This window comes from Microcaecilia unicolor, chromosome 6, assembly GCF_901765095.1.
Source record: "Microcaecilia unicolor chromosome 6, aMicUni1.1, whole genome shotgun sequence".
Lineage (NCBI taxonomy): Eukaryota > Metazoa > Chordata > Amphibia > Gymnophiona > Siphonopidae > Microcaecilia > Microcaecilia unicolor.
This window is the reverse complement of record NC_044036.1, coordinates 17,875,004-17,888,136: the sequence shown is the minus strand read 5'-3', so window position 1 is coordinate 17,888,136 and position 13,133 is coordinate 17,875,004. Positions and strand designations below refer to the sequence as shown.

The 13,133-nt window shown below is 43.2% G+C and overlaps 1 protein-coding gene across 2 annotated transcripts in view; it reads right to left on the bottom strand.

Annotated features, from left to right (window-relative positions):
• Positions 1 to 13,133, bottom strand: part of LOC115471796 (cytochrome P450 4B1-like) — a 165,914-nt gene that overhangs the window by 121,675 nt on the left and 31,106 nt on the right. For both annotated transcript variants that reach the window (XM_030205629.1, XM_030205630.1), the window contains exons 2-3: positions 2,708 to 2,852; positions 796 to 837 (exon numbers count right to left, since the gene is read on the bottom strand). In XM_030205629.1, the coding sequence (XP_030061489.1) occupies positions 796 to 837; positions 2,708 to 2,852 (187 nt within the window). The remainder of the gene's footprint in view (positions 1 to 795; positions 838 to 2,707; positions 2,853 to 13,133) is intronic.

Genomic DNA, 13,133 nt, shown 5'->3' with positions numbered 1-13,133 from the left:
GTAGGACTCTCATAAGATTGTGCGACTCCTGATGCAGGCGTTCTGATGCAGAAACATGGATCTGTGTTGAGTCCCTTACGTATTTGATGTTTTAGGATCTTGATACAGTTGATACTACCAATAACCTAGCCAGGACACATTTTCAAGTGTGTCCTCTGTTTTCTACTGGAAAACCATTCGTCCATCCCTACATTTTTTGACTGACCTAAATGTAAGCACCATGTTTATAGAGTACTAGCACTTGCAAGGTTAAGCGTACGCACGCGCATGTAAGCGCTAGGTTATGGCTCAGCGCTATTCGTTAAATGATTTGCGCAACTTGCTTCCATTGCAAATGCTTGGAGGGCGTTCCCAGGGGAGGAGCATGGCTCGTTTATGTTATTTACATGTGATTGCATGGGAAATGTAAGTTATACACTAAAGTGCTGCTTTGGGTGCACGCATTTACGCCTGCTATTGACACGGATGCGCCAAAATTAGGTGCATTGATGACGATTTGTGCTAGCATTCTTTAATGGAAATTTGGCACCCAGATGCCATCGCAGAAGCAGTGTTCGGTGCTCTGGATCTAGGTACTTAAACTGTGGTGCCCAGTTACAGAATTTCCCCCTCAGTTCACAGACACAAGGGGCAGCAATATGGGTGTTTTGATGGGCCATATCGTTTGCACAGTGCCCTGTCCTTCCATATTCAGGCTGCTATGAATACTGCAGGTTCTGCATTTCCTGCCCTTACAACATTCTTAAATAATCTTTATTGTGTTGAAGAAGAGAGATCAGAGGTGAGTGTGCTTACCGATCCAGGGTTCCAAAAAGCTGTAGGTCCAAGCCTTAGGATCTGCAAGGTTCAACACATATGTACAGTAAGCATGTTCAACACATGTAAACATTCACCATCACAAGCCCCGAAAGATCAGGATTTCTTTACTGCATAAACCCAGCAGCAGAATTTAACCCTGCTGCCAGCGGTCAACAGAAGGAGCTCTGAGACCATAGAGGAATCACAGGGTTACAGAGATCGATGCTTTGCATGGAAACGTGGTTGCTGCCCGATAATTTCTCCTCAGATTTAAATTGCTTTTTAAAGATAAACCATTGACTAGATTTTAGGGATTAAGGGGCCCTCTTACTAAGCTGTGTAAGAGTCTATCCTGCTTATAATTGAACAAGAAAAATGCCCAAGTTCCGACCTAAATCGGAAGATGGACGTTTATCTCACAAAAACAAATAACGCGGTATAATCGAAAACCGAACTTGGACGTTTTCAACTGCACTCCATCGCGGAAGCGTACAAAGTTGACGGGGGCATGTCGGAGGCGTGGTGAAGGCGGGACTGGGGCATGGTTATCACCCGAACAGAGATGGGCACCTTTCGCCAATAATGGAAAAAAGTATGCGTTTGTAGCTAGAATTTAGGGCACTTTTCCTGGACCCTGTTTTTTCACGAATAAGGCCCCAAAAAGTGCCCTAAATGACCAGATTACCCCCAGAGGGAATCGGGGATGACCTCCCCTGACTCCCCCCAGTGGTCACTAACCCCCTCTCACCACAAAAAATGATGTTTCACAACTTTTTATTTTCACCATCAAATGTCATACTCACCTCCCTGGCAGCAGTATGCAGGTCCCTGGAGCAGTTGTTAGGGGGTGCAGCGGACTTCAGGCAGGTGGACCCAGGCCCATCCCCCCCCTACCTGTTACAATTGTGCTGCTTAATGCTTATTAGTCATCCAACCCCCCAAACCCACTGTACCCACATTTAGGTGCCCCCCCCTTCACCCCTTAGGGCTATAGTAATGGTGTAGACTTGTGGGCAGTGGGTTTTGAGGGGGATTTGGGGGGCTCAACACACAAGGGAAGGGTGCTATGCACCTGGGAGCTCTTTTACCTTTTTTTTGTTTTTGTAAAAGTGCCCCCTAGGGTGCCCGGTTGGTGTCCTGGCATGTGAGGGGGACCAGTGCACTACGAATCCTGGCCCCTTCCACGAACAAATGCCTTGGATTTATTCTTTTTTGAGCTGGGCGCTTTCATTTTCCATTATCACTGAAAAACAAAAACGCCCAGCTCACAAATTGTCGAATAAAACATGGACGTCTATTTTTTGCAAAAATACAGTTCGGTCCGCCCCTTCACGTACCCGTTCTCGGAGATAAACACCCATGGAGATAGACGTTTTCGTTCGATTATGCCCCTCTATGTGTGCGCAACACGCGATAAAATAATTATTGCCCGGCTACCGCGTGCTCTTGCGGTAATTTCATTTTTGGCGCATGTTCGATACGCACGTCTGAAAAATAATTTTCGGATGTGCATATCGGATGCACGCAAAGTGGCATTTGACGCGTGTAGGTCATTACTACCCGGTTACCACGTGAGACTTTACCACTAGGTCATTGGCTGGCGGTAAGGTCTCAGACATGGCCATTTTCGGCAAAAATTTTTAAAAAGGTATTTTTTTACAGATGCACTGAAAAATGATTCTGCGTGCACCCAAAACACGCGTCTTCACTACCGCAGGCCATTTTTCAGTGCACCTTTGTAAAAGGGCCCCCTCACACTTCAGATGCCGTGTAGTCGGCTCAACCTCACAAAGCATTCTAATTTATTTGCAGGTAGAAGGTACCTTTCAATGTACACACAGCACTCGTGAACATTCATTTCACCAAAGAACTTCAGCTCAGCAGAGTCCAGTGTGTGATGGTTCCTTACCTGCTCTGCCAAACACAGTCTTAACGTACTCAGGGTGCGTGATGAAGAGGGTGGGAAAGAGATTGCCAAACCAGAAGGAGAAGCCATAGGGGTATTTCTTTGCCCAGGACATGACAGTGTCCAAATCGGTCCCATCCAATCGAAGCTAAGATGAAGATTGGAGAGAGAAGAGAGTGTAGGAGCAGAAGGTGCTGCCTGGGCAGGATCTGTTTGATCAGAAGCTCTGAGGCAACTATTTATTTATTTCAAATTTCTATTCCGCACAATCCTGAGTTCTTGGTGGATTATGATTAATATATTTCTTTATTTCAACCTTTTAAACAACGATAAAGGTCATTGAAATACAGCAAAATATTTTACAAAAGACATAAATAAAATCAACAAAATAAACTATCATGCTTCCTTAGACCACAAACTATGATACAGTGGGGCTAATGAAAAGAGAAGGTTACTTATCATATATTATAATTAAACAAGGTTGCATATCTCTCATTCTACTATTCATTTCAGTTGTCTCATCTCTATGAATGACTTGAGCTGTTCTGGTGAATAAAACACATATTTTGTTAATCCCAGCTTTACAATACATTTGCATGAGTATGCTAAGAAAAAGGAACCCCCAACCTCCAATGTCCCTTTTTTCAAAGCAAGGAATGCTTTTCTCTTTTGCTGAGTTTGTTTGGTGACATCAGGGTAAATCCACACTCGCTCTCCTCCAAAAAGAGATTTTGCATTTCTGAAGTACAGTCTCATTATAGAATTGGAATCCTGCTCAAACACAAACGATACTAGAAGAGTAGCTCTTTGTGTTACATTTTCCAAAGATTGTTCTAATAAAAGCGAAACATTATTTAAATCAATATGACCTTCACCCTCGGTTCCTGTCTTTCCCACTTCCCCTCTGGAATTTTCAATGTAATAAATTTTATTTATTGGAGGCATAGCATCTGTAGGAATTTTTAAATTTTCTTTAAGGTATCTTTTAAATAAATCCAACGGGGAACTTCCTAAGAGCTTAGGGAAATTCAGTACGCGAAGGTTCAGGCGTCTATTATAATTTTCTATTTGTTCTTGGTGGATTATAAAGTACACACACAGTAATAAAATAAATCACAAGCCTCAGATCAAAAGCAAATCAAATCACAATCAACAAAAATTGGTTCCATGTACTTGCGCCTCTATATGGGTTTCTTCCAAATACTTGTGACCTCGACTGGCCACTGCTAGAAAAAGGATACTGGGCTAGATGGACCATTGGTCTGACCCAGTATAGCTATTCTTATGTTCTAATGAGGAAACAGGATGTTGCTTCGGAGAGGGTGGGACGTGACTGAGAGAAGGCCTTTGGGGCTGCGAAGAAGTCTGCTTATATCATTGCCACTGGTGTTGCCATGACTGAGAGGAAGCTTAGACTGCTGGCAGGAGAGAAGGGAATTGGAAGGGAGAAAAGAGGGGATGAAGAGAGAAAGAGACTCTCTGGACTTGGGGGAACATGGAGGGGGGAGATGCTTCTTTGGGTGGAGTGAGAGGGAGACTGGAGAGATGCGGGAGCTGCAGCAGTTAGTAAAGTGAGAAGAGAGGTGCCTGGCACAACATGTAAGCACAGTTTGCAGCAGCTTTTGGCAGGGCCGTGCCAACACAGTAAGCGCGGTAAGCGCCGCAGGGGGGGCGCCTGCCTTCAAGGGCGCTGCACTGTCGAGCTGTATTTTTTTTAAAAACTTACTCCTCCGCTCCATCCCCGATTCCCCAGCGCTTTAAATTTACCTCGCTCTGCTTCCGACGTCTGTGCAGCGTCAGTGAAAGCGCTGCCTGTCTGACGTCTCTCCACCAGCCTTCCCTTCGCTCGTTTGTTCCCTCTGTGTCCCGCCCTCAAGGAAATGACATCAGAAGAAGGCGGGACACAGAGGGAACAAACGAGCGAAGGGAAGGCTGATGGAGAGACGTCAGACAGGCAGCGCTTTCACTGACGCTGCGCAGACGTCGGAAGCGGAGCAAGGTAAATTTAAAGCGCTGGGGAATCGGGGATGGAGCAGAGGAGGCTCAGGCCAAACCCAGCCATTTCCTCCATCGCACCCCAGACGTGCCTTGGAGCCAGGCAGGTCCGGGGGGGGCACCAACTGATGGTCTGCAGGGGGGCACCAGAGACCCTAGGCACGGCCCTGGCTTTTGGCACCCCTTCCCCCATCATGCTTACTCTGCTTACTGGGTTCTTGCACCAGGCCTGCTGCTACCCCTACTACCTAGATTCAGGGACAGGGGAAAGAGATCCAGTCCAGACACTCTGCTGCCTCTGACCCTGCAACCTAGAGATCATGAAAGCAGAAGACTCCTGGTCCTGACATCCTGCTCTACACTGACCTTCATGAATGTAAGCAATGTATCAGATACTAATAAAATTACAATCTTCTTTTTCAGTTAAGAACGTAAGAATGGCCATACTGGTTCAAATCAGTGGACCATCTAGGCCAATATCCTGTTACCAACAGTGGCCAATCCAGGTCACAAATACTTGGCAAAAACCCAAACTAGCATCATTCCATGCTACCAATCCCAGGGCAAGCAGTGCCTTCCCCCATGAGATCCTCATTCTAAGGATTAAATTTGCATATGTTACCCTTGGATTAATTAGTTTGGTTGCTGTGTAAATCCAGTATAAAGGTAATAAAGGATGATGAAATATTTTGTCACCCACCATCAGTGTTAAACTTGGAAATTCAATGTCGGGGCCATTTCTGGTAACCAGCATTAAATATCCTGGGGGGGAGGGGGGGGTTGGCCGCTAAACACTTAGGGCTCCTTTTACTAAGCGGCAGTAAGCCCAACATGGGCTTATCACTCGCTATACAGGAAGTAACGTTGGGTTACTGCAGCAGAAGTAAAAGGGGCCCTTAACTGGTTAAGCTGATATTCGGTGGCTTACCAGTTAAGTTACAACAGTTAAAAACAGGACTGCTTTTTATACGGTCCGATTTAACCGCTAATCTTATTCAGTCTGGCACTGAATAGCCACACCTAATCGAATAAGTCACATGACATAGCCGGTTTGGCAGTAGATGCTAACCGCAAATATTCAGCGGGAGTTACAATTATCTCCCGCTGAATACTCACGGTTATCCACAAAAACACCATTTAACCAGTCAGGGGTTGTTTCTGACTGGTTAAATAGCGCTGAATATCGGGAGGATTATTTCCAGAGTTTGGGATATTACACTGTCAATGGAAAAAATATCATTTGGTATCAACCATTAGTAAACACTGGAAATAGGACAATTAAAGGAAGTTGTTTGAAAATTAACATTGTAACAATATGAATTGATGGTGATGTCTTGAGATGGTTTGCATCCTCTCTTGATGGAAGACAATTTAGTGTTGGTCAAATGAATGATAAGTCTGTCTTTATCCTCTTGAAAACAGGAGTCCCACAAGGATCCAATTTTTGTCAGCAGTTTTGCTTAACAACTTTTTATTGCCTTTTTGTTGATTATTCAACGATCCGGAGCTTGATTTTAAGATGTACGCAGATGATATACAATTTCTTGTACCTCTTGATGCTACCATTGATGTTACCTTTGTCGTTAAGATCCTATTTGCAACCCATCCAGACATCTAATCATTTCAAATTAAATGTAGCAAAAACTCAGATTCTTTTGTTATCTACCAAAGTGAGTGGTGATATGCCATTAGAATTTGTACATGATTCTATTACGATTAAGATTTTGAGTAAGATTCGAAACCTGGGAGTAATAACGAGACACTACTTTGAGCTTTAAATGGCATGTACAAAACTGTGATTAAAGATGTATTTTTGTAAATATTGAAAAGATTGAAAACTTTTCTCAAACAAGACAATTTTAGAAAAGTTATTCAGAGTATTGTTTACCCCACATTTTGATTATTCTAATGGGTTATTGCTTGGTCTGAAAAAGACTCAGTTACAAGCTTTACAGATGACGCAAAATGCAGTCATGAGGGTTGTTCTGTCTTTTGACAGCCTTGCCTAAGTTACAGTGGAACCCTGGAATGGGTTAATGTTTGTTATTATTTCTCTGCTAGGTCATGTGAGCTAGGCATTGTGTGTAGTGTAGTTTATGTTAATGCAACCACTCTTGCCACCTCATTGGCAGGCTCTGTTTCTATTTTATTTTTGTTACATTTGTACCCCGCGCTTTCCCACTCATGGCAGGCTCAATGCGGCTTACAAGGGGCAATGGAGGGTTAAGTGACTTGCCCAGAGTCACAAAGAGCTGCCTGTGCCTGAAGTGGGAATCCAACTCGGTTCCTCAGGACCAAAGTCCACCACCCTAACCACTAGGCCACTCCTCCACTGTTGCTACTATTTGAGATTCTACATGGAATGTTGCAGGACGTCAGACTCACAGAAACAGAAGCCTGCACAGCCTTGTACATGGAATGTTGCTAGTGGAATAGCAACATTCCATGTAGAATCTCCAATAGTATCTATTTTATTTTTGTTACATTTGTACCCTGCGCTTTCCCACTCATGGCAGGCTCAATGTGGCGTACATGGGGCAATGGAGGGTTAAGTGACTTGCCCAGAGTCACAAGGTGCTGCCTGTGCCTGAGGTGGGAATCGAACTCAGTTCCTCAGTTCCCCAGGACCAAAGTCCACCACCCTAACCACTAGGCCACTCCTCCACTCTTTACTGTCGTCTTCTTCTCCTCTGGGCTTCTGTGTGCCCTAATCTCTGGCGCTCTCTCTTTCTCCCTCTCTATTATTCTGTCTCCATTTTACTTTCTGTCAGCTGATGTCCTGTTAAACGCTCTAAAAAGAACTTGGTTTTTTACCATGGACATATCTTTTTGTTCAGATATAACATTTCCAGCAGACCAGCTCTGATCCTCTTCTGTAAACCCAGTTGTGTTTTTTCACCCGTTCAGCAAAGCTGGGTCTCTCAGATTTCTGTCTCCATCCACTGAAGCAACTGTCAGAATCACAAAGTCTCTGTGCCATGAGGCAGTCCTTCTGAGCTACTGACTGTGAGTACATTGTTGTGTTATTCAATAAAGAAAATATCAGAAAAGAAAGAGACTTCAGGTATGCTGGTATGTCAAGGTTAACTGCAAGATACTGAGACTTTCAGGTAACAGGTCTTAGGAGACTTGTACAAGGGTGTTTATAGGAAAATCTAGATTTGTGTTCAATCATTTTTATTAATTTTGAAATAACAAAAAGAAAGAAAATTAAGTACCAGTGACTTAATAACAGTTTAACAAGTTAGATTATGTACACTGACTTATAGAAGAATTATAGACAGTGTTTACATCAACTCTAAAATCCCTGATTCTGTTTCATTACAGGTATAGGTATAGGAATAAGCATATTATTAAATGTTAGAGGTGAAGACAAGAAACTATACATATATATGTAATTAGTACCCATTTATATTTGCATAGATTATAATAATTAATATTAACTGGATGAGTAATTGAGTATAGGAGACCAGGTTTTATTAAATGCTGAAAGGGAGCCGCATTTCTCTGCAGCAGCTTTTTCATATTTAGCGTAAAGACATACTGTATTCCACCACATATCATAAGATAACTTCGTAAAGTCCTTTCAATTTTGACATATCAGTTTTAAAGCAACTTGAATCAATATACGTAATAATTTGGCTATGTGTGGTTGTATTACCGTGTCTAAACCAAATTCTCCCGTGATTATGATTTTGTATGTTAGAGAGATCTTAAAATCTAGAATATGGGAAATAGTGTCCTCTATACGAGACCAATACTCAACCAGTAAAGGGCAATGGTAAATTAAGTGGTCTAAAGTACCTACATGGTTGTTACAAGACCAGCATCTATTTGAGATTTCTTTAGATATTTTGGAAAGTTTGTAAGGTGTCCACATAGCTCTATACAAAATGTAGAACGAGGATTGGGTAAGAGCAGATGATTTTGAGGATTTATATAGTAACTGGTAAAAAAGGCCCGTTTCTGTTTGAAAGGAAACAGGCGCTAGCAAGGTTTTCCTCTGAGTGTGTATGTTTGAGAGAGTGACTGTGTGAGAGAGGCTTCTGTTCCTGCTGCTGTGCATTCCCCCTGTTGTGCTGATTCGCTGCCTCCTGTATCGTGGCTCCGCCCCTCTCCCTTCTACTGGCCAATCTGGTGTGGGTTGTGTGACATCACTGTTATCTACTCCAACATGATCCACGGTTCCAGGCAGCCTCAGAATGTTGGAGGTGAGAATTATTATACAGGATGTCCAGATTTTTTCCCATTGTTCTGCAGATATTTGAGAATTGAGTTCTTTGTTCCAAATGTTTTGTAAGGCTGAAGGAGAGTGAGAAGAGTGCTCTTGGAAGATTTTGTACCATTTAGATGCCATTTTCTTCCCATTAGACAACTGATGACATAATAATGGGTGCGTCGGTGACTCACTTAAAGTCAGCTTCCATTGAAGAGATTTGCAAAGCTGCAATGTGGTCTTCAGTCCACACATTCATATCTCACTACTGCCTTGAGCAGAATACCCGACAGGAAAGTCGGTTTGGGCAGTCAGTGCTACAGAATATGTTTGGGGATTAGAATCCTACTCCACCCCCCTAGGCCTGTTTTGTTTTGTTCCAAGCTGCACTCTCAGCTAATTGTATATAGTTTCAGGTTAATCTATGTTGGTTCCTCGCCGTTGCGAGGTCCAATTTACCAACGTTTGTTGTTTTGAGTGAGCCTGGATGCTAGGGATTCCCCACTCGTGAGGATTGTTACAGCCTGCTTGTCCTCTGGTAAAGCAAAGATACTTAACTGTAGCAGATATTCTCTGAGGACATCAGGCTGATAATCTTCACAAACCCGCCCACCTCCCCTTGGAGTTCTGTTCTCTCTATTTCTATTTTACTTGTGATTGAACTGAGGAGCGTGGCTGTTCAGCGGGAGAGAAAGCGCGCAGTCAGATGCAAGATGCTTTCTTTTACTATGTAAGCCGCACTGGACCTGCTGTATGTGGGAAAGAGTGGGATACAAATGTAATAAATAATGTTAAACAACTTGGAGTTTCATCCTTTAATGAGTTAATATCGAAGTTTGCAGAAATGCAGTGTTTTCGTTGTAGCCATTGAAAGTAGCAGTGATTATGTAAGTTATACTTTGCCTGTAGTGTAGAAAAAGGTAGCCACTTGTGGTTATCCAATAGTTGATGCAGAAACCATATTTTTGCTTCAATCCATTTAGGCCAAGCAAAACACATTCCATTAATTTTTAGTTTTGGATTATTCCAAAGTTGGAATGGATAGAGATTTTAACACATGAGTCCAATGTGTTGAATAATGATTGAGAAGCACTCTACCAAAACCCTCATCCACACCCTTGTCACCTCTCGTTTAGACTACTGCAATCTGCTTCTTGCTGGCCTCCCACTTAGTCACCTCTCCCCTCTCCAGTCGGTTCAAAACTCTGCTGCCCGTCTCATCTTCCGCCAGGGTCGCTTTACTCATACTACCCCTCTCCTCAAGACCCTTCACTGGCTCCCTATCCGTTTTCACATCCTGTTCAAACTTCTTCTACTAACCTATAAATGTATTCACTCTGCTGCTCCCCAGTATCTCTCCACACTCGTCCTTCCCTACACCCCTTCCCGTGCACTCCGCTCCATGGATAAATCCTTCTTATCTGTTCCCTTCTCCACTACTGCCAACTCCAGACTTCGCGCCTTCTGTCTCGCTGCACCCTACGCCTGGAATAAACTTCCTGAGCCCCTACGTCTTGCCCCATCCTTGGCCACCTTTAAATCTAGACTGAAAGCCCACCTCTTTAACATTGCTTTTGACTTGTAACCACTCGCTTCCACCTACCCTCCTCTCTTCCTTCCCGTTCACATTAATTGATTTGATTTGCTTACTTTATTTATTTTTTGTCTATTAGATTGTAAGCTCTTTGAGCAGGGACTGTCTTTCTTCTATGTTTGTGCAGTGCTGCGTATGCCTTGTAGCGCTATAGAAATGCTAAATAGTAGTAGTAGTAATTATAATCCGAATTGTGTATTGAAGACCATGGTAAGAGAGGTGTTGGGGTTGCTTTAAAGTTCTTTGCTTCCCATTTTATCCAAAGTGGGTCAGTATGTTCTTCTTTTGAGGTGATCCATAAAGAACTTTGTCTTAGTAAGAAAATTAACACCACCATTGTGTTTGGGGAATTTAAGATATTTCAATGCAATACGAGGAGGTTTATTAGACCACAAAAATTTTGACAATATTTTTTCCATATTTTTATAAGTACTGGCATTTAACATAACCGGTAACATACTTAAAATTTAATTCACTTTCGGTGCTATCATCATCTTTATGGTGTCTAATCTACCCCACCAAGAAAGTTTAAGTGGAGACCATTTATTAGTCATATCCATCACACAATTCAAAAGGTATGTAGAGTTGAGGTTGATAGTTTCATTAATACTGGAGCCAAATAATACACCCAGATATTTCAGGCACGTGGGCGACCATTTAAAATGGGACCATAGGCGCCCCGTATAAGAGGCTTGGGGAGGCTAAGCCTCCTCAGCCCAGCTGTGGCCTTCCCCGCCTGCCTCGCTCGTTCTCCTCCAAATGTCCCGAGACTCCCGTCCCGCTAAATTCTGCCTCTGCCGCTGCTTCTGTTGAGCAGCGACAGGAACAAGCACAGCGTTAAGCCGCTGCTTCTCTCGACAGCCATCATTATAACAAAAAGAAGCACGGGGCCGCACCAGCCTTCAGGCACGCGCAGTCGACTCTGCCGTCCTCTGCCCTCACTGACGTCAATTTCCTGTTCCGGTAGCAGAGGAGTGGCAGAGCCGACAGTGCGTGCCTGAAGGCTGGTGTGGCCCCGTGCTTCTTTTTGGTCTTGTCAGCGGCGCTTTAAAGAGGCCCGGAGGAGGGATGCGAACATGGCTGGAAAGTGGAAACGGTAAGGGTCCATACAGCTGTTACAAAGTGTGTCGACTGGAAGAGTTGGAAGTACTTTGGAGCGCAATAGATATTTAGCTGTACCCATGGAGGAATTCGTTCAGATATCGTTAACTATTTAACTATTGGACGAGAGCTGGCTATTTCCTTCCTATCTAAACATTATTATTGTTGTTATATTTGTACCCTGCGCTTTCCCACTCATGGCAGGCTCAATGCGGCTTACATGGGGCAATGGAGGGTAAAGTGACTTGCCCAGAGTCACAAGGAGCTGCCTGTGCCGGGAATCAAACATCACTCAGCCACTCCACTCTAGCATTTATTATTATGACCCCGAACAGAAAACTCCACCTAATCCAACTTTGTTGAAAGAGCTCTTTCACGCGACATCTAAATGAGAGCGACGTTAAAAAATGACTTTGTTCTAAGCTCCTTTTCTGGTTCAATTCTTGCAAAGAGGAGTCTCTTTAAATAAAGCATATTCTGAGCCCTGGGTACAGAGTAGGTGTGCAAACTCCATCCTGGGCTGTGCTAATGAATTGGAGCCCCCTTTCTCCTCTCAAAAGCAATTGCTCTTGCAGACAGAGATTTATGACTTACATTTAGGCTGCTAGGGTTAAGTTTTCTGTGGTCATCTATCATCAGTTTCATTAGACTTCCATTCAGTCAGGTGGCAGAGTATGGCTTTGCTCTGGTTTAAAATAGGATTGCAAGTACACTGCTTGTAACTCCTATTCACTTGTTCAGTACCCATGTCAGTTGTGTCATTTCCACCTTAAGTAATTCCCTTATCTGTATTTGTCCTGTTTGTCCTGATTAGATTGTAAACTCTGTCTAGCAGTCTTGTACATGTTCAGTGTACAGCACTGCCTAGGTCTATGATAAGTAGTAATAGTAGTTTTCCTAATTGCTTCTCTGCCAGTTATATTATGCTCACCTGGTTATCTCAAATTTTGTTATTCCAATATGAAGGTAATTAGAGTTGACCTGATGAGGAGTCCATGGAACGTAAGCCTCTGAAAATTGTATCTCAGCATAAACATACTTTGTAGATGTTTGCAATTGTATAAAAAAGCTATGGAAAAGTTTCATCTCCACTTTTCTAAACGCAGGAATTAGCCTATAGAGAATCAGCAAACATCAGGATTTTAAAAAGTCACTTTTTACAGGGAGCGTAATTTCACAGAGGCTGCATCAGAGTGCTTTAAGAGCCATTTACTTATGGGGGATGGGGGGGGTCGACACTTACATAAAAGCAGTTTAGCTGCCAGGCCACTTGTAACCACTGAAAAAAAGGTTCCAGTATCTTCCCCCCCCCCGGACCCAGGAGGTGTTAATAGACCCATCCATAATGAGTAAACAAAAGTAATAATGATGAGTCTTTTTGCTTATAACAGTCATATTCCAGCTAAGGACATATTCCAAGATTCATAGTGATGTGACATAGTAGATGACGGCAGGAAAAGACCTGCACGGTCCAGTCTGTTCAATGTCCATTATTAAAAGATTCACCTCTTCCAATATGCATG